This window comes from Geospiza fortis, unplaced genomic scaffold (genome assembly GCF_000277835.1).
Source record: "Geospiza fortis unplaced genomic scaffold, GeoFor_1.0 scaffold40, whole genome shotgun sequence".
In the NCBI taxonomy this organism is placed as follows: domain Eukaryota; kingdom Metazoa; phylum Chordata; class Aves; order Passeriformes; family Thraupidae; genus Geospiza; species Geospiza fortis.
Genome location: NW_005054297.1, coordinates 9,977,962 through 9,999,555, shown reverse-complemented (window position 1 = coordinate 9,999,555; position 21,594 = coordinate 9,977,962). Strand labels below are relative to the sequence as shown.

The 21,594-nt window shown below is 37.3% G+C and overlaps 1 protein-coding gene across 1 annotated transcript; it reads right to left on the bottom strand.

Moving 5' to 3' along the window:
- Positions 1-3,976: 3,976 nt before the first annotated feature.
- On the bottom strand, positions 3,977-18,433 carry NSUN7 (NOP2/Sun RNA methyltransferase family member 7). The gene is made up of 13 exons (XM_031055605.1): positions 18,074-18,433; positions 17,474-17,532; positions 15,974-16,104; positions 14,663-14,815; positions 13,240-13,423; positions 11,440-11,650; positions 10,723-10,866; positions 10,087-10,188; positions 9,486-9,603; positions 6,810-6,927; positions 4,364-4,764; positions 4,222-4,289; positions 3,977-4,140 (listed from the first exon to the last, which is right to left on the bottom strand). Exons 1-13 carry the CDS (start codon positions 18,384-18,386, stop codon positions 3,977-3,979), a joined length of 2,166 nt encoding a protein of 721 aa, XP_030911465.1. The 5' UTR covers positions 18,387-18,433.
- Positions 18,434-21,594: the final 3,161 nt, after the last annotated feature.

Below are 21,594 nucleotides of genomic sequence, written 5' to 3'. Positions count from 1 at the left end.
TGATTTGGGATTGGGAACTGTTGTACAGCAGCGAATTAATTTTAAACAGTATAATGGAATTTTTTCATTGCATCTGCACCATGCTGATTCTCCCTAAGAGAGATCCAGACTCTCTTTAACTAAACCAACACTTAGCAAAGAGCAGTGTAAAGGTTCTACATCTGTGTTGTCAAGGCTAGGAACATCTGGTTAGCTTTCATTAGCAATGAAGGCAACTGTAGGCAGGGCTGAGGAGAAGACAGAATGGTATTTGAAAAGCAGTGCATCACTCACCAGTGTATGTTTTAAGAGGTTTATGTCTGTTAACAAAATGCTGTTGATTTTGCAAATATTTAAGTGGTGTGCTTGATGATTTGACTATATGTGGCCTTTTTGCTTCAGTAGAACTCCTAATTCCCCAAAAGATTTAATATACACCCAGGTGTTTGCAGAATCAGAGCCTAATATTGCAAAGCCTATTATCTTTTGTTTCACAATATATTCACTCTTTTTACCATGGCCAAAAAAAGTATGTATGAGGTGTGTGTGTGTTTTTGAGCAACTGCAATTGTTCTAGTTGATGTTATAGCTACCCTTCAGTTATCTATGCATTTTTATAATACCTAGTGATTCTGTAGGCCGGCAGCCATGTTCACTATGCCTTGTATGTCTGATGCCATATTCTAACTTAACCTGTTAAATACAGCTTAAAATATTTTTATTTTATTTATTCTATTTTTACTGAAATATCCTGCTTTATTATGTTGATGTATTGTCTTTACTGGATGTGCTCTTGTAACATTCTCCACTCTGTATACTATAGGTTGCCTAAAAAAAGGCAGGCTTTGTAATTATTTATAGTCACATTTTTACTGAAGTCTGTAGAAGAATCATGTAAAGCAAAGCTAACGTCGTAATTTTTTTCGAAGCAAGTAGTAAGTTAGAGTATCACGTGTCAGTCAGTCATGTCATTAACACACCCCCTTGCAGAAACAAGGAGATTTATATTCACAGTCAATGACTAATAGATAAAAGCCTTTCTTTTGAAATCTATAGTGCTGGCTGTAGATTTTATTTAAGCCACTTACTGTTTCATTTACAGGGGAGCAAGGAGGTGTGGGAGATGCAAGGCTATGGAGGCCACCTACAGGGTGGTTAACTGGGAATGACAATAATAGCACAGGAATAGCACAGAATCCATTCACAGTAAAACAAGGTTTAGTGATGTACTGCCTGTGCAGAGTCACTTGTACCTACAGAAATATTATGCCCTTCAGTGGCAGACGAACAAAAATTGTGGAGCATCCAATAGCTCATACCAGGGCTGTCACTAAGGGTTCTACATTTCTTAATTTTATCAAGCATTTCATAGATCATTTACCATGGAATCTAAAAGTGTTAGTACATCACCCATGGAAAAGAGAACATCCTCATTTCAAGAGCCAGTACGGGCACAGCATTTTAGCATTACCCCCAAATGCATTACTCCTTTCCTGGGCACATTAATTAACACATTGTCACAACGTGTGCTGTCCCATCAGCCCATGCAGGTTTGATTGAACAACAGTGAGACAGAAGGAAACACAATACTGTTTATTAGCAGAGCCCAGTCTTACATAAAAATACATGACTGACAACAAAAAAGACAATTTTCCCTGCTGTTGACCACTCCTCCATATTTAAATGTAATCTGTTCTGAGAATAAATTTAGCTGCATAAAGTGATTGTCTCAACTGTTACTGCTCCATGAAACTGAAAAATTATTTTGTTTAGAATTGTGGTTGAGGGAAGGGAAGAACATACTGGTGGTTTAGAGGCAATAGCAGTACTCTGAGGAGTTTTGTATCTGGAAAGCTGAATCAACAGTTTCTAGTTGAAAATGACAAATAAACAACTGGATTACAGAAAAATAGTTACATAAGAAACACTTTTACTGTAAAAAGACTGTTACAGGCATCTACCTACAAGTCATCTGAAGTCAGTCCCAGGTGTTGCCACCATGTGATGTTGCATGCTTACAAAGTAAGCTGCTGATCTGCAGTTGAAATATTCACTCTCTGATATTCTTGGTAAGACATCAAGATTCTGACTCGTTTAACCTCCATACTGTGTCAAAAATGCAAATTCCTGAAAGCGAGATGAGGCCAAGTGAGGAACATCATGGCACATATGACGTAAGTAGCCCAGAAATTCTTTTATTAGACACATGTATGTTGTTTTACAAGTAATTTCAACTTTCATAATGAATTATACAGATCTTGATTTTTTAAAAAAGATCATTATTTAACTGCAGAATCTCTTAAGTTTATTTTAAGCATTTAACAACCATATTGGGAAAAAAAAGTCTCCACAGTGTCCATTCCTTCCATCCAACATGTAGAATCTCTCCTCCTCCTAGATGGTTTTGAAATAAATTTTTTTTTCTGGTTCTACACATGGCATGTGTATGGGTCTAAATCTATCCTAACAAGTTTATTCAGAAATAAGAGTAGAGTTCATTGTATTACTGGAGCAGGCAAGGAGCATGGATTGCTCACAGGGATATGCAGAGGGTGAGGGATGTCTTTGTATAGCACAGCTGGCTCAGATTAAAATGCTGTAAGAAATTTTCACTGATTCAGTGAAAGCAAGGATATTTATCAAATGAACAAGAGCCAGCTGCCTACACTGCTGGGGTAATATCATTCACATCCTTTCTTAAAAAGGTACTGCTGATCCAGTGACACTGACTGGTGTGGGTGAAGACAAAATAGAGATGTTATAACATTTTCTCTGGATGGGTCTAAATCCAGACCCATATGTTGAATTGGTTAAGTCCCACACTGTAGTGGTGATGCTCCTGGCAGCACTCTTCTCAAGTATCTGAAATGGTTGCCTAGAGAAAATTTCTGGGCCACAGATACCTTTGTCTTTCTGTATTGCTGTGCTGTCTCTTTCATTTTTACAAGTTCTAGATACAAATCAGGTTTACTGTTAAAAGTATCTCTATGCCTCCTTTTATCCACTACTCAGATTACAAGACAGTTGTAGATGTTTTACAGTTATTTTATCTTTGCTAGCAAAAGGGAGCAGCTTGGAAGCCCACAGCTGTTTTCAAAGACAGGCAGCTACTCTTTGTCCAGTCACTATTCAGCTGACTAACGGTAACATTTATAAAACTGTTACTTTGACAATAGCAGCTCTTTTCAAATAAGAACTGTTTATGTTAAGAAATTGATAAAAAGCAGTTATGAACCATGACATAGTCTGATGTGACATTATGATGACGATTCAGTGTTTTTAGCATGAGAATATTTGATCTATTTTTCACTGTTAGTATTTCAATGTACACTTAAGAAGAAATCAAGAGAACACACACCAGAAAGCCTATGCATGGGATTTAATGTACTTGGCCAGTTTCCTGTACAAAAGTTCACATCTAGTTTTAGAAATACAAGGCTTATTTTCCATGCATCTGTCTTAAGTGGAAAGTCACAAAACTGGTATCTAGCACTTGTAAAGAAAAGCCACTTTAAAAAATTCAGTCTCACTTTTAAAACATCGGTTTGAAACTGATTACCTGTACAGGTTTAGACACAGTGAGGAGTTGGGTATACAATTTAACTTCTTACTTCAGACTGTATAGCAAGAGGCTACAGGTTTTTGACCTCACTTCCCCCAACAATCTATCACCCTTAGGCAGCTGAGCTCCATTCACTTAAAGTGTGATTACTGGATGAGAAGTTACTATCTAACATGGATATTTCTATATACATAGCCCATAATATATCTTTCCCAAGGCCAGATTATCCTTGCATAAGTATATACTGTAATTTAAGACTATTGATTAATATACAGGAACCTTTACCTTCTTTACAAAGTGCGGGCACAGTCTGAAGGTTCATACAGCCAAGTTGGCTTGACCATTTTTGACCAGGGTGGTGGAAATATCCAACCACTTGTACCCTGTGCTCCAGTGTGGCCATGAAAGCAACGCTGATACCGTGGGTTTGTTTCATTACAACCTTTCAAATGGTGTTATCAGTGAAGGCAAAGTGATTGTTGGTGGCTTCAGTACACCCCTGTTCTGTTCTGTGCATGCCTTTTGAGCAGGTGTCTGTCTCTCATACACCTTGCCCAGAGGTGACAGATGAGATGTTGGCTTCTGCACTTTCAGTGGTGCTGTGTGTCAGTCAAGGTTCACAGATTTCTTCAGCTCAACACAGCTGTCTGTTTGGGGCACGTTCTTTTGCTGTGTGTTACTGGCTGCTTTTGTTTGGCACACATTCTTTTGTTGTATGTCACTGGCTGCTTTTTTCCCTTGCAGTCTTCTGTGGTGTGTCACTGGCTGCTTTTTTCCCTTGCCCAGTCTTCTGTGGTGTGTCACTCTGCTTTTTTCCCTTGCGCAGTCTTCTGTGGTGTGTCACTGGCTGCTTTTTTCCCTTGCCCAGTCTTCTGTGGTGTGTCACTGGCTGCTTTTTTCCCTTGCCCAGTCTTTGCTTTTGTGGGGCATGCATGTTTTTCTTGTATCTTACTGGTTGGGCTTTTTGGGCATATGGGGCACACATGCGTTTCTTGTATCTTATGGGCTGCTTTAGACACAGGAGCTTCAGCCTTAACATTAGCTGCAGCTTGGCGGGGAAGGAGCTTTGCAGCTTTTGGCTTGCGGTCACCAGCAGCAGCCTTACGCCTACGTTGTTTTACTTTCGGCTTTTTCACCTCTTCTTTTGGTTTTTCTTCAACAATGCCATCTAGTAGAGCTTTTGCTGCAGCAGAAGCCAAAATGTCTTTAGCAGATGCCTTTTTCTGAAAATTTCACAGGAAACAACAATAAATCTACACCAAAATACAGAGCTTCTCAGAATTTACTCCATGAGAAAAAGAGCAGAATCTAGCAGAAGGACTTAAGTCACATGTAATAAATGCTAACCAAACTATTTATTCACAAAATTAGGAACTTGACTTGTGTAAAGAAGTACTGGAGCATTTGTTCTTCAGAGGCTTTCTTCTCTACTGACCCAAAGAGAGGAAGCTCAGTTCTGGGCTCTGTAATGTGTGTCTGTCTTGGCAACCAGCTGTTTAACCCCAGCTGCTCGCCAATCCCCACGTGGCTGCTTGCTCAGTGCCCCAAGAACAGAATCAGGGAAGGAAATGGAAGAATAAAGCTAGGGAACTCCTGGGTTAAGATAAAGACTGTGGTTCCCTGGGAAGACCACTGCCATTAGTGCAAAAGTCCTCCCTTCCTCCTCCTTCCCCCCTCTTTATACAGTGAGCACAATCTCACATGGTCTGGAATATCCCTTTGGTCAGTTTGGGTCACCTGTCCTGGCTGTGTCTCCTCCCAGCCTGCCACACACCACCAGTGCAGCACTATGAAAAGCACAAAAGGCCTTGGCTCTGTGTAAGCCCTGCTCAGAAATAACAAAACCATTTCTAGGTCATCAACCCTGTGTTCAGCACAAATCCAAAACACAGCTCCACACCAGCCACTGTGAGGAAAATTAACTCCACCCCAGCCAAAACCAACATATTCCCACACTGACTTGCTCTGTAATGTGCCTGTAAGAACAAAATATCCATTGTGTGCGTGTATCAGAAGTACTTACTAAAATACAGACATTTCAGTAACATTAAAGAGGAATAATTTTCACAGTAATGAAAGTTCTTGCTCATAATACGTAAGTAAGGAACTCTCAAACTGGGAACCAGCTCAACATCCAAGTATATAAAGAGAAACAATGGGGGAGAAACTATTTACAACTAGCTAAGAACGTTTCTGTAAACAAGGAATTTCAGTTTAAGTTGTAAATACATGTTTTCTACTTTGTGGAAAATGTTCATTTGCTGCATCACCTAAAAATTGGCCATTGGAGCAATTGCTTCTTTGTATTAGAATTTGACCCAGAAAAATTACTTGAATTAACTACCTGCAACAAAATGTTTGTTTCTCTGGAGAGAGACAATATGGTAGAGAGATGCACATAGCATGATTAACTAAAACTCAGACCAAGTTTAAAATATTTAATATTGTAAAGAAAGAGGTCAATAATAGGTAACTTGAAAGGCTTTTCATATGTAATTCTCTTAGTAAAATCTAACTTCCCCCAAGAGGCAAGCTTCTTTCAAGCACTGTAATTGCAGCATGACAGAAAATGGTACAAATAACCAAGATCTCCTATCTTTAATTTGCAATGAAATTGGGATTAGTTCTTCCCCACAGCCCTTCCACTTTTGATGGAAAAAATGTGTGTTTTTCTTAGAGACAAGAGGAAAATGTTGATGCTCAGAGATGCAAACTAGCCCTTTAAGGCCTTTCCTTAGGAATCATGCCAAGACTTTTCCGTTTACTCAGCAAAAGTCCCCTGCCTTTCAAGCTAGATTTGCATATGCCTTAGTTTGGGAAGTAAACATATCCACATCTATTTTATTCAAATTATAATAGTGTCACACATAGGGATTAAGATTTCAGTTGCTTGGATACAGAAAAATCTTGGTGACACATATAACAAATACATTTACTAGATACCATTTATCCTGAGTCGAATCAAGCTCTGCATTTCATTCCAAAGTGTGATAACAGCAATGTATTTCCTCTAGATCTTGCTGGCACTAACTTGGATCAAGGGTCTGCTCTGATCATGAGCTCCAGAACAGGCACAGCTTTTAAACTTGTGCTCAGCATAAAATTCCAGAAGTGGCACATTTCAACTGCTCACCTGTCTTTTGGTCTTAAGACAACTAAAGAGCAGCCAGGATTTTTATTTCAAATGTCCATTTTGTTATTCTTCTGCGCAAATTTGCAGTACTCATCTTCTGTGAAGTGATTTTAAATGGTTATTTTCATAGCTTACCTCTCTCTCTAGAACAGCTAGGAAACAACCACTGGAAATTTCTGATGGCTCCATTTTGAAAAACATTTCAGTGGAAGACTCTGAATCAGAGCAAGTAGAAAAAATAGAAGGAATAAGCCTGTGAAAAAGAAATGGCAGACCAGAAAATAATATTTAAGAATGTAAAAGAAAATAGACAAGGATACATTAAAAGTCATTTTCAAATTACGTCTTTCAGTAACATAACTTTATCATTATTTTTTAAAAACACAATTCAAGAAAGGCACGAGAATTCATCTTTTTAGAATTGTGGGGGTTTTTTCCACTTTTTTTCAGTAATTCCTTTTTTTCTCCAATTATTAAGAATATTAATTACCAGATAATAAATACATAATATGACAACAAAAAACTATGTTCTTTCTCAGGTGTGCAATTATTGAGTGATCAAGTTGTCCCTGAAGTTGGGGAATGGTCTGAAAACACTAAGGAGCTTGCAGAAATTGTAGAAGTGTTGACTTTGAGTTATAGTAATAATAGTAATAATAATAATAAATATCATAATAAATATCTATCTAAGCTAAAAATCTTAGGTTGGGAAAATTTGCTATTTGTTCTAATTGAGGGCTTTTTCTCCAATTTTACAGTTTTGCAAGAACTAGCCTCTTCTGTTCCCCTTGAATTCCAGAAATGCCTGCCTGTTATAAAGCAGTCTCAAGGACTTGGCTCATAAGGCTAGCAAACTATACTAAGCTGTCTCAGTACAGAAAAACACTATCAAAATGTCCTTTTGTAATTATAATTCCCTCCTCTTCACTGAGGACTGTACAATAGCGTCCTACTCCTTAATGCTCCACTAACCCTCTTGTGACAGAGCTTTATTCAAAGATGGTTACAGAGAAATGCATTTATTGGAAAAGGGAATTCTTATTCAGTAGGTCTTTGATGATCATACAACATATTTTATAATGATTTGTCTCTCAAAGATACTGTGAACGTGGGGGTTAGTAACTCTGCAACAGCCTTTCATTCTGTACTCCACTGTTTTAGTCAAACAAGTTCTCTAATTAATTCTAAGAAAAGTGTAAAAGGAATTTTTGTAAGTAGTACATGCATCTTAAATTACTTGAGCTTTCATCTTAAGCATAATCACTCTGTATATTTTATTTATGGCAATCTATTACTGCTCTGTTTGTGCTGATTACCAGCAGCTTTATTGTACCAAGGACTATGATGAAACATCCAAGATACTGCATGACAGGGAAGGAGGAACTGAATCTGAAATTGTCATTTATGAAACTCAATCAGTTGTCAGTCACAAATTTGCTCACGTCTGAAAAAATCCTAATGTAATTTTATTGTCCTTTTCTTACCATCCAAGATTGTCTTTTTGAAAGTATAATATGATTTGGTGCTTTGACAACATTCATGATGCTTCTGCACAACAGTGAACATTTTGGCTTAGCTTTGTGGTGAGGGAGGGGTTTTACACAAGGGGGATTTTTTTAAAAATAATTAAAGCTCCAGAACTTTTAAAAAAATTAATTTCTATGTTATGGATTTACATATTATTTATATTCAATAATTTAGAGACCATTACATTCCAAGGTTCCCCAAGTTCTCCCCATAGAGTAATAGCTGCACAGAGGTCAAGACAGACTCCAGAAAATTTCAAATTCCAAAGGAAAACCCAACCAAGAGGCATAAATCATAGGCAAGACATACCCTGATTTCATCCCACTTACTGTAAAAAAATCAAGCAGATTGCTATTTTCTATCAGTGAATTTAAAAAAAGATGCACTTTGTTGCACTGGGTCTTATGAATAACATACAACTTTTAAACCTTCTTTGGACTGGCCACAGTTAATATTTACTCTTTTAATCATGCAAAATTTAGTTACACTGAATATTTGAACCACAGTACCTTTTCCTTTGATAGCCAGACTATTAACTAAGGTAATATAAAATCTAAAAATATAATATTACTCTTCTGCACTTTTTACAACCTGAACTCTTTTAAACCTACATCCAGTAATGCACTACTGTATCACTGTGCAAGTGAATGCCAGCTGTTTGCACTTATGTGACTGAAAGGAAAATACAGAAAATACCCATCAGTCTTTTAACAATTCCTCTGGCTGACAGGGTGATAGCTAACAGGTTATAACTACATATGAAGTATACAGCATACATACTTTTTTCATATAAGTTTGTATTTTCCATGATTGCACAGGATGATCTCTTACTGTAACCTGTCCTTCCCAGAAGTCATTCACCTGAATACAGCAATGAGCAATCCTACAGCAAAGGGTTCTTATTCTTCTGTATGAATCTTACAATTTAAGAGTTAGTTTCTTTTCCTTTGAAATTGATCATTCTACATCAGCAGCAGAGAGCATGCTAGCAAGTTAGTTTCATTCTCTGAACACTAACACAGTAATAGCAATAGCTCTATCTGAAGAATGTTATTTCCAACCAGTGATGCTTTCCTCCCATCTTAATTTCAGATGAACAAAAATATTAGATGAGAAAGTCAATAGAATACTGCTAAGAAATCTCATAAACAGAAAGAATGGCATGACAGGCAGCAAAAGCTATTTTAATTTCATGCAAGATGCATATCAGTCTAGGATAAGAATTATGCTACAATTCAAAGTCATACTTTAATTTTTCTACAGATATAACTACTCATTCTGTACCTATATGGTCGTACTTTATCTCCCTCCACTGCAGATTCCAGTGCTTTTTTCACTACAAGTTCATTTTCTTCTGGGTAAATTGAGCAAGTGCAGTAAACAATAGCTTGTACTTTGTTAACTACAAAACAAAACACAACTTTTTTACTCTTCAGATTCTTCATACTGACAGTGCTTTGGTAAGGATTAAAAGCATCATAAAAATTATGTCACTTTTACCTCCTGATCTCTACTGTTTTTAAATAATTAAAATATTTTCAAATATTTGCAGATTTCAGCACAAAGTCAAAACTGTCTCCAGTCTTTTCACACAGCTACCAAAGGAGAGAGGAAAAAAGTGGCAGCATGCAGATGGAGGGAGACTACATTTGCAGAATTTCTAAAGCAGAGTACAACTAAGCCATAAGCCAGCTCTCTACAAAATACTGAGAAATATTAATGTCTGGTGGACACTAGGGCACAGAAACACATTCAGACTGGAGGAAATCATTGACAGGGGGTTTGGTTACATGCTTATTCATAATTAATAGAGTAATTTGTGCATTTTAAACTATATTAAAACTGGTGATAGTCTTCCCAGAAACTGGGAAACTAGCACACTTACATTTCAGTGCATGAAGCAACTCATTAAGCTGCCTCTCAGCAAGAATCCTGAGTTTATCCTCAGACACAAATCCCTGGAAAAGGTCTCGTAGCAATTCTGCATCTAAAAGCAGAGAGTAGTAAATTTAGTCTTGCAATTTGTATTAGTGTCTAAAAATTCAGTTGTTTGCACAAGCAGACATGGTTATTACTGGTACAGTGGGAAGATAGGTTTTACAAATTAGAATACCAAGGAGTGCCTGATTTATTTGCTTTACTTCTTTACCTGTAATTACTGGTGTCTCTTACTTGCTTCTAGTTAATGAAAATTGCACAGTGAAAGGATTTATACAAACAGCCAATAAAGGAATGTAATCAAATAGAAAATTATATACACGTTGGTATCTTCAAATAAATTTTCTGCCTTTATCTTTTTACTTTAAAAAAAGCTATACACACTCTGCTCCCCAGAATCACCCTCAAACCTTCATACTATCAATCTAAAGCAGTCACAGAATTATGCAAGTTAATTTATATATTTTATAGTAATTAAAATAAGGAAGATTTCTTTAATAAAATTATACAATTTACGGAAGCACCTGCACTGTCTAGACCACAATACTTGGATCTATGAGCTAGATATTGTATCAAAATTTACCTCTGTGCTCACTTAAAATAAGCTCCATTGGATTGCCAGCACCCAGCTCCGAGCATTGTGGTATCAGCAAAATAACTTTTGCCTTTTCAAGTCTTGGGTCTGTTGGCCGAAGCTCAGTAAAGTCTTCATGTAACAACCAAATATCTGAAAAACAGGGAAAACTCAACACTTAGAGACTGCAAGCAAGCCTGCCCACAGGTGACAGAGGTGAAGAGACTGTGGTGTTACACAGAATTGGACAGAGCTAGAGCCTGCTAGATTCAGATTCTCCACAGTATGGCCTATGGATTTCAAACTGATTGAAAGGCTGCATCTTCCACGGAGAAGACAGTTAATGTGCTGCATTCTGTCCTGATAGTGTCCTCCAGGTAAACTGGACAGGCATGTGTTTTGGATTAACACTCTCAAACAGCTGGAAATCAGACTGAAAGCAAGAGCTAAAACACCAAAAGTTCCCCGCTACCAGCTACACCAACTGCTATGTAGTAGCTACTTCTACACCAGTATTTCAGGAGCTTGCATCTATGATAGGGTTAGGCTGTTATTAACTTGACTGTAGCTGAAGAGCTATCAGCTCACCTTGTGACAAAAAAGTTGTTACTGCCATCCCCAAGCTGCCAAAGAAGGGATCTCTGAGTTCTGACAGAATTAGTCCATATTTAGACATCACAAACTGTATTACAATACTTCTTGAATACCAACTGTTTTAGCACCTACTTGTACATCCCATGTGACTGAAATTGTTCATCAGTTCTTCTTCTTTTGCCAAAGATTTCACACCACAAACAAAAATGCTGGAGCTGCTGTCATTTGTCAGCACTGACATATGGGCAATGGTCAGGTGGGAACCCACGTGAGCCATTATAACGTCAGCACCTTCGCTCAACAGCGCGCGTGCGGAGTGCACAGCGAGGCTGCGAGACTTATCCTGCAACACAATGACACAAAAATCAACTATGATCAGCTATCTTGGTTTCTATGAATGCCAACCTTCTTTTCCAAATTAGGAAAGTCTTCCAATGTTTTCATAGGAAATGGAAAAGAAAGGAGGAAAAAAACTAATCAGGGATATTTGCTAATACAGAATTAAATACATTACAAAACCAAGCAGTCACTCAATAAATTTAAATAACTTAATTCTAAATCATACAAGAAAAAGCATAGTATCTATAGGTGAAAATAAAGTACATATCATCCTCGTAAGGAAGAACTCCTACCAACAGCTTGTTCCAGAAAAGACAAACATTGGCCACAATTCAGGCAGAATTCATCCTCTGAGGGAGCTTAACAGAGAAATGCAAAACTATTCACATAGCTCTTGATGATAATTACAGGAGAAATGTTGCCCTTGGAGATCAAAGATCAAGATTTTGCTGAAATTTGAACAACAGAGAGGCAGATTGGAATGCAGAAAGTAGAAGAGACAGCTCCACAAGAGTAAATGCTTTTGTACCACTGGTGATTAAGAGAAAACTTTATCAAATTACTTTAAAAGGCAAGGAGTGAAGATACTGACCACAGATACCAGGTCTTGCACGAAATCTGACAAATTGATGATAAATGGAAAGGGAAAAAGAAAGTGCTAAGCCTTTAAATTCACATCACTGTCTATGTACACACAGCATTCAAGCAACACCCTACCCCACCACAGAGATGGAGGTTTTGATGGTTTAATTTACTCATTTTGAATACTTTTAAAAGTAGTTACACTCAGAATTTGTTCCCATTACCTACAGGGCTGTCATCTATAGATCTTTTCTGTAAGTATTGTATTTAAAATCTACAAACTGAAATGGAATGTTGAATACTGAGTCACTTTTTAAGTTGAGCAATAAATTTTGAGGCTAAAGTTTTCAGACATCTAGTGAAAATGCAGGTTGAAATGTTTCAGCTAGGCACTCAAGAATCATCAGACAATTCAGATAATTCATGGCTGTGTTGTTGCATGGTTACTGCAAACCTCTACTCTAGAACAGAAACCTCCCACCAAACTTCACCGGGGAGTCTAACAATGGCAAGTCAGGAAAAAGACCAGTGGGGGTTATGGAGATCAAGGAACCACACTACCCAAAATACAAAGAACTGTGATCATTCCATCACAAACATGCATTTGAAGAAGAAGAAATATTACAATAGCATACCACTATCACTATCTACTAACTATTCACTATCTACTAACTGGGGGAAAGCATATGGAGTTATGCTTTCCTCACATTTTCAGAAGTGAGACTGCCTCTTTTGACCACTTTTTATATTTAGTTCAACAGCTCTAAGATTAAATTTAAAACATTCTACTAACTTAATTGCAGCTATCAATTAAGCATTGACATTTGTATGCTAAATTTAGTAAGTGGATCAGTTTGTAACCTAATTATTACAAATGTCCAAAACTTTATGAGAGTTTATCACTGCCTGACTGATTTAATAGAATAGTCACACAATACACAACCTCTTTCTAAAGCAAAGCAATTATTTCAATTTTCAGATCATCTTACTCAAGGCTGAACATCAACTCACCTGCAGTAAGAGTTTGCAATCTGCAAAAACATCTAAATTAAGCAGTTCTTCTTTAAGAGAGGAAGGAAAAACCAATACATCTTGGCAATGTTGGTCCACAGCATACGTGTAATGGTCAAAGTCTGACACAGATTCAACCTTTGTGAACCCCTTCATCTCCAAATCTCTGATAACATCTTCAAGGCTGTTAACATACAACTCTGACCATTAAATATACAAGAGTTACTTAAGCAGCATAGTTTACATTGATTATAAGAATTTTTTACTTCTTATCGTGTGTGCATATATATGCATACGTACATAGGTATAAAATGCGTACTGTCTAATGCAGGAGGGAAACTCACTCTCCTTTAGGTATGTAAGTTCTTGTTTGAAACAGTTAAGTTAATAAGTCTGATACAATTAATTAAGAAAGAGGCATGTGTCTTCAGAGGATGATTCAAAGCATCAAAACAGAAATGTCCATGTGCTCAGGAGATGCTGTAATAAATTTACTGATGGAATGCTTTAGTTCTTTCAATTGCCTTCAATCTAGCCCAACTCACCAATAATTTTAATGGCTGACACTGAAAGAATCCTTGTGTAAATGTAATGAAGGCATAACTGCTGAGGTTAGCAATTCAAATATCATAAAGATTTAAAGGTATATATAGCAAGAGATATTTGTTGAAATGCTATTTCAGACAGTGCCATAAGTTTATACAGTACATTAAACATGGGATGAAAGGAGCAGCTTTTATTTATTTCCTATTTAAGGGCTCTAAACTCACACTCAAAGAAAGGTACATTATCTTGAAGAGCCTATAACCTAAGCACTGAACATTGATCCAAGACAAGAATAGTAAAACAAAATTCTTGAAAACATTATAAAATGGATTACTTGTCTAAGAAAACAGGTAACAGGATAATCTGGTATGGTTCATGTATCAGTTAGTACAGAACTGGGAACAGCAGTGTTACATATATAGTAGCCTACAGAACACAAGGATTTTAAAATGTGTATTTTAATTTCAAGTTTACATTATCCTTATAGAATAAACAGCAGGTTTAAGCATTGTGTTTTAACACCCTTTGTCAAGATTATGGTTTACACTAATACACCTGCCTTTAAAGACATTTTCCCTTCTTTTTTGTCACCAAGTTAACTCACCCATATTTTTTTATAACTTTATTTCCTCATTTATTTGAATGACCCACACAAGCAACAAAACAGCAAGAAGAACTGTTTCAAAACAGTGTATAAATACCACTATTACAATATATAAAAACTACCAAAAAATACAACACAATGGCACTGCATTAAGCAGAGTTTTCCAGTAAGAATTTTTAATTACTGCTAAAAATATAACCTAGAAATTCTAAAACAAGTATATAGCAAACTATATTGTTTCATATGCAAAAACATCAATTTTAAAGATCTCACCTGATTTTAAATGTGTTTATCCAAAAATAGATAGGTAGAGCAGAAGTCCTTTGTTCCTGCTTTGATATGGTTTCTGGTACAAAGTATTCAATTGAAAGAGCATCATGTTTGATGCGACATCGTGCTAGCGCAGCTGCCAGTTTGGTCTCATAGCTATAAAAACAGTCACAAGTTTAGTAAGTTTTATAAATGTTTTCATCAGCTGTTAGCATGCAACATTTCTGTTACAAAACCATCTTGCTCAGAAACCAAATCCAAAAGGGACACCTCCTTCTGCAAGCTGCAACAGAAAATAGAGTTACAGAATCTTTTCTTCCCCAGACAACAGCAGATGCAAGGTGGTATTCAATAGCTATGATTATTTTATTTCAATCAGGCAGGACTGGAATTATAGCAGGGGACTCTCAAATACATCCATTTTCTCAGACAGTTAAAAAAAATCTCAGTATGTTTTGGGACTGCAATGTGTAGAATACAACCATCAGATGCCTTTGAACATTTGAAAATGTAAATACATACATGTGCAGAATGAGCATTTGATGAAAGCTGGCTCCTAAACATGTACAAATACAATACAAGTATGATGGCAACCAGGAGTCACTTTTATTATTATTACATGAAAATGTCTGAGAAAATATTTCCAGTCTTTTCTTCCCACAGGCTTCATGCACATTCCTGATACATGATAATTCAAAATAAATAAAAATTGCTGGTGAACTACTTCAGATATCTTACTCACTGCCCTCCAGAAATACCTTGCACTTAAGAGATTATTGAACTTTTTGGGCCATTCTAAATCCAGCAGCAACACAATTTTGTCTAATAAATGCCTTTTGAGTTAAACAAAATGTTGTTTGTAGTTTGATAGAAGAGATAATAAATATTAAAATGTTTCTGTATTCTGGTTTTTGTTCTCATTATTTAAAATAATAAATATTTAACAAAGTTTCATAGTAGAAGTACTGCTAAATAGATAAATGTTATTCCATTCCATGACCTCTTGATTCTATTACACTTGCATTTATGAATATTTAATTTCCTTCCTAGAATTGTATGAAAGTTTCAATAATGCCAAAATAAGGTAAGATGCCTGCAAGATAATCCACAATATAAGGATGGTTTCTTATCTGTATTTTTCATAACTATATAAATATGAACGCTTGCCTCTAAACTAGTCTCTCATTAAAAAAAAAACCCACAAAATTTTAAGGTGACAGGCATGTTTATTAATTACCTTTAAAAGGCACTGATTATACAAATCTTCATTTTTGCTGATCTGTATCAACAAAAAATAGCTCTTTGCACATATACCTGTATAAATAATCCCCTATTTCCTGAACTTCTGCTACAAGTTCCTCTTCAGCAAAAATCTTTCGGTTTTGAAATTTTCGGTCTTGTAGGTCATAAAGCATCACAACAAGCAAGCTGGTTAGCTCATCTGGCTGCAAGACAAAAGCAACTGGATAGAGAAAGTGACCCAAAGCATGAATTATTTCTGCAAAAAGATCCATATCAAACAGCAGACTCCCATGCAAAAGGCATTAAAAACCCTTAAATGCTTACTTGCAAGAATATGAAAGTAATTACTTGTGGAGAGTTAATAAAACACTTTTTAAAAAAACATTTCAGCTTTTAAAAATGTATTTGAGTTTTAAAAAATATTAAAAATATTTTTTAAAACTCAAATATATAACTTACAAGTTGTTTTCGTTATCAAAATTAAAAACATTCTCCATGCACACAGATAAAATACTGTATCTTAACTTCTAATGTTATCAGAATTGAAACTTTGAAATTATTTTCTCTTCAGAAAGTACTTTGTTAAATAGCTAAGCTAACAAAAACTTCTTGCCTATCAATTACTTTCTTGTGGGATTCTTATATATGTAGCATCCAATATACTCAGTTGTAATAATAACCCTTCTGCCTGTGGGATATGTACAAAACCTCCTTTCTCTGTCTAAATCTTTAAACCAGGGAGCATCTTCTGCTAAGTACAATAATTTCTGCACTTCAGTTACTATTGTCTGCCTCTTTACATGAAATTCTTACAGTTATTATGCCTTCTAAAATTCTCACTTTCTCACAAGTTATTAGGGAGATACCACCAAACACAAGAGGTTAGCATGAAAGTCTTACTTCCTTACAAAAACAAGTCAAAGATAATGGTGTTAGATCATTTGCCTGCTCACACCAACGTCCACAAACCATATCAGCTCGAGTTTATCTTGCAATTTTCAAAGGCATCAAAGACAAAACTGGAAGGAACAGCAGAATATTCTGCCAGCTCTAGAATTCCTTTCCATGTCAAAGCAGGAAAGCATGCTGAGAGAGTAAGCTGGACCAGTTTTTGCCAGTACAATATTTGTATACAGTACTGTTTGCCCAGAAAATGAACCATGGGTTCAATGCATTTTTTGTCCGATGGGATTCACTCCACGTTTTCCAACTCCCAAGGATAGGAAGGAAACATTTTTTCCCCCTGCTCACAAGGGGACACAGCGGGAAAGGAAAGAACATGGACATGGACAATATCACTGAGTAAGTACTGTGCTGCAGTGAAGTTCATGGCTCACTCTCCCACCTTCTTTCTTTGAAGGCTTTGACTTCCAGCAATCAATTACAACAGAATCTCACAACAGGCTTTGGAGATGGATGCTTTAGACAACCATGTAAAAAGATCAGCAATATTTCAGTCTAAGGCTGTCATGTACAAAAAGGTACTTTTGAAGAATGTTGTAGAATCCTCAGAAAAGGTACTAATTACATCAACAAAGAAAATAAAAATGCCTAAAAAAAAGGTTCACTTACTATTGAGTAGCATGGGTAAACCTTACTATCTACCAACATTTCTTCAAGAAGATCTTGATCTGTAAAAAGAAAAAAATGTTGACAAGTTATGCCACTCTCCTCAATATTCTATGGAAGTAAGTCACTAAATTGTAATTTTAAACATCATGAAAATTGAGGGCAAATTCAATCACCAACAGTAGCAACCCTATGTAATTCATTTACATGAAAAAGAATAGGCTTTAAATGTTTGATTTCACAAATTCTAATAACACTTAGCTATATTTAAATATTTGAAGGATATGAGTAGTCTGGTAAATATGTATATTCATCCCTAATTAGGATGTGAAAAGAAGCACTGAGATGAACTCAGTTGGTCAGAGCAGGATGCTAGTAACACCAGGGTTGTGGGTTCAATCCCCTTACAGGCCTTCCTTAATGATCCTTGTAGATGCCTTCCAATTCAGAATATTCTGTGAATCGGTGACTCTGTAATAACCTGAAGCTTAATAAAAATTTCCCTAGATCTTTGCAGTCAGGCAGATACAGAACATTTGTTTTTCCACGTTTTCTCTGCTGCATCATTTCTGTTAGCAATTCTTGGGTGAGTTTTGTACTTACATTTTAGAGCTTTGAAAGCCAGTTCATAGGACACACGCCTGGACTGCTCATCTTTAAAAGCCACTGTGGGAGACTCTGAGGCATCTCCATACCGCAGCAGGATTTTACCCGAACTCTTTTCCGTACGAAGGCCTTGAAAAATCTTAGCAGCATTTATGTATATGGAGTCAGGATAGCCATCCTTCCCAATCTGAGTCACTGCTCTTTTTTCAACAGATCCCTTTTCATCCAAAATTTTCGTTTCACTCAAGACTGAAGTACCATTTATAACATCCACATGTGAAGACACCAAATTACTTTCAGAATCTGGCATTTTTCCAGTTGCTGACTGTGTAACTGCAAGTCACAATCCTGCTGCCTCTGCAAAAAAGCAAAGTTTGTATTGAATAATGAAATTTTCTTTCACTAGAATACACTTTTCCCTTCCTTTTAGGGCTTTCAATTTTCAGGCTCTAATCTTGCAAATATGTATATATGTGTATCATCTATATTTCTATACAGCTATCATCTTACACATCATAGAGAAGTATTTATAAGAGTTTTCTTACATTATTTGTTTTCACCAATGCACATGCAAAGACTGGTTACTTGTTTCAGAAAGGCCAGTGCTTTACAATCACTAGTCCTTTACGGAATATACACACAGATCTAATTCTGTGTCCAATAAGAACCATTATTATTGCAAGCAGAATAATATCTCTTACTAGGAATTCTCCGTTAATAAAAAAGACACCAAAATTTCGAAGCAGACATCATGTCTTCCAAAGAGCCATCTTGGAAAGAGCTGCAGTGAATTCCAAATGTTTGTCCACTAAACTGCATATCTGTTCTTAAAAGTGGAAAACAGAGATCACCCAAATGTTAATGTATTTAATGCATTACCTAAGCACAATTTTAAATGCAGGAAACCCATTCTGAGAGTCTCTAGAGTTAATATCCAACTCTCTCTAAGCCCATGTGCATTTCTTAAATTTTCTACACATCTTTCATTAACATATATAAAAATTACCATCCCCAGAGGAGCAATACAGCTTCAAGAAAACGAAAAATTCCCAGAATTAATTGAATGCAAAAATACTCTAAAGTTCCACATAAAACATACCTGAAGTATTGGATTTACCCTACTTGATCTGGTTGTTACAACATGCATTTATGATAATGCCTGGATATGCAGAAGCCATATTAACTGTTCAGAAGTGGGTTAAGCCAAAACAAATTTAAACACAGAATAAAGATTTTTTTAAAAACTAACTAGTCTTCCTGCCTAGGAAAGAATAATACAAAAGAACTACGAGTAGTTTAGTAGCTATAGCACAAAAAGCTAGGCATGGATCTACTGCTGCCAAAGAATTCTGGGTATTTTAGGATTAATAGCACAAAATAGAAGCATTTGGTGGGGGAAGAGGGGAATACCAGTTTAGAAATCAAGAAAGTGCTATTCTGATCGAATGGAAGGGGTCTTCTTTTTTGCCACATTATTTAGTTCATTACAACAATTCTCAAGCTTTTTCCCTGCACTCCGCAGCACCACTAAGGATAAAACATCTCCTCCCCAGTTCAGAAACACTTGCTCAGCATCCTTTCCTCCTCTCTCCTGCCCCCAATCACAAAAAAACAGAGTGGCAATGGAGGATGGCAGCACACAGAGTTGGGGCAAGGGAGGGGGACACAAACTGTTGCTTCTCCAGCAGTCAGCTATGAAATGCTCCATGCTGGGGCAGCATTCCCCCATTCAAACCCTCTTTCCCAAACATGGGTGACACTCAGCCCATCCCTCCCCTCTCCAAGACCAGCACAAGTCAGTGTCTGACCAGCCCAGCACGCTCCACACAATGGACCAGTGTGGCTTCCTGAGCTCTGGCAACTCATCTGGAGGAGGCCATATCTCATTCTCCTTCCTCAGGATTTGCTCTCCAAAACTGAGAACTGCTAACCCTGCAGAAGCAACCCTTACTGTTACTTCACAGAGGCCTCAGACAAACAGTTTCTTCTAGCAGGAGTTTTGCTCCAACACCCCTGTTAGATGCAGCAGTGATGGATCCATGGAGCAAACATAAATTTATTTTATGAAGCCATATTGAAACAGAACAAGCAGTGCTATCAAAAGAAAGCCCTATTCTCCACTAGAATGAAGCACCAGATCACCTAAAACAAATTGAAACACTTGTGCTTAGAAAGGAAAAAAAACTATAAATGCTTTCATGATCTTTTACACTATTTTGACCAGCAAACATTTATCTCACAGAAACAGGGGCACCATGACAGAGACCTGAAACTTATATGTCTTCTCCAGGGGAATGCAAATATTCTATTTTTGAATATGCAGCAAGTGAACTATGTCTGTGGTGTAAGGACTTTGAAGATTTGTAGAGTTCACAATTATTCTTTGTGACTTCTTTGCCAAAGCCATTTTTGCTGAGCCACAACACACACTGCTATCAGGATGATTTGATGAATATACTTTCCCAAAAGACAAATGTCATCCTAATAAAGATGAGATGCCAGTGTTTTGCCCTGTGCAGACACACTGCATGCTTGCAACACTTTAAATCACAGTGTGATTTACTGAATGCTGTGCCAAGCAGACAACATCAAGCTGGATTAATACAAAGCTCAGCTGGGAAGAAGAGCTTCCCAGACAAGGGAGAAAAGATCCTGCCTTTATTTGTGGATCTCAAGCAGATTACTCAGTTGACAGGAAAAATAAAACAAGCAAAACCCACTCAAGGTCCCAAGGCTTCCAAAACCAGAATGGCTTGAAGGATATCTCCAGTTTTGACTAAATAAACTCAAGCAGACAGAATTATGACATTTATTCATTGCACAGCATAGTAAGTGATTCACACACACACATCCCCATAAAAATCACTAATTCCTTTGTTTACACATCAGTAAGTGTATTTTTCCCATTTCCTCAGTTATCACCTTTTTCAGTAGTCTCTACAAATAAGGAAAAGAGATGAGAAAACAGCCCCAGGGCACTTGTGTTGTATCAGGTACAGCAGGCAGCCTGACCACCCAGTCCCGACCCACATGAACAGGGACCCCCAGAGAAGCAGGTGTGTGAGCATGGACCTGGCTGCTCACACACCAACAAACAGTAAAACCCTGACAGCGTAGGTACACCCTGGTTTTCATGTCACTAACCCTGTGGGGACGCATGACAGCATCTGCTTCCTACCATCCCTGCGACTGACACTGAGCTCCAAAGTCTCTGCTGTCCCCAGCTCCAGCCAAGCTAGAGGGCAGCGAAGACTTCAGAGAGTGGGGAAAACAAGTCAGCCACCACACCATTCCCCTACTGCCCTTTATTTATGAGAAACAGCTGAACTCGACTCACAGGGCAGGCATATAGAAGGGGAGGAGGGAAAAGCAGCTATCTCTTTGTAAAATCAGGCAAAGCGTTCGTTCATTGAAACACTGCCCGGACAGGCCCTGAAAGGCAGCCAGCTCCCCAGAGCCGCGCGGCCGCGGCAGCGCCACTGCCCTTGGCCTGGGTAGGGCCGCGAGGCTCGGACCTG

What these genes read in the sequence shown, in the direction of transcription:
- NSUN7 (XM_031055605.1), bottom strand. Translation starts at nt 18,386, where the DNA reads ATGCCAGATTCTGAAAGTAATTTGGTGTCTTCACATGTGGATGTTATA. An exon ending in ATAAACACATTTAAAATCAG is followed by an intron (nt 13,424 to 14,662) that starts GTGAGATCTTTA and finishes GTATGTTAACAG; the next exon opens with CCTTGAAGATGTTATCAGAG. An exon ending in CAGTCACATGGGATGTACAA is followed by an intron (nt 10,867 to 11,439) that starts GTAGGTGCTAAA and finishes CCTGTTTTTCAG; the next exon opens with ATATTTGGTTGTTACATGAA.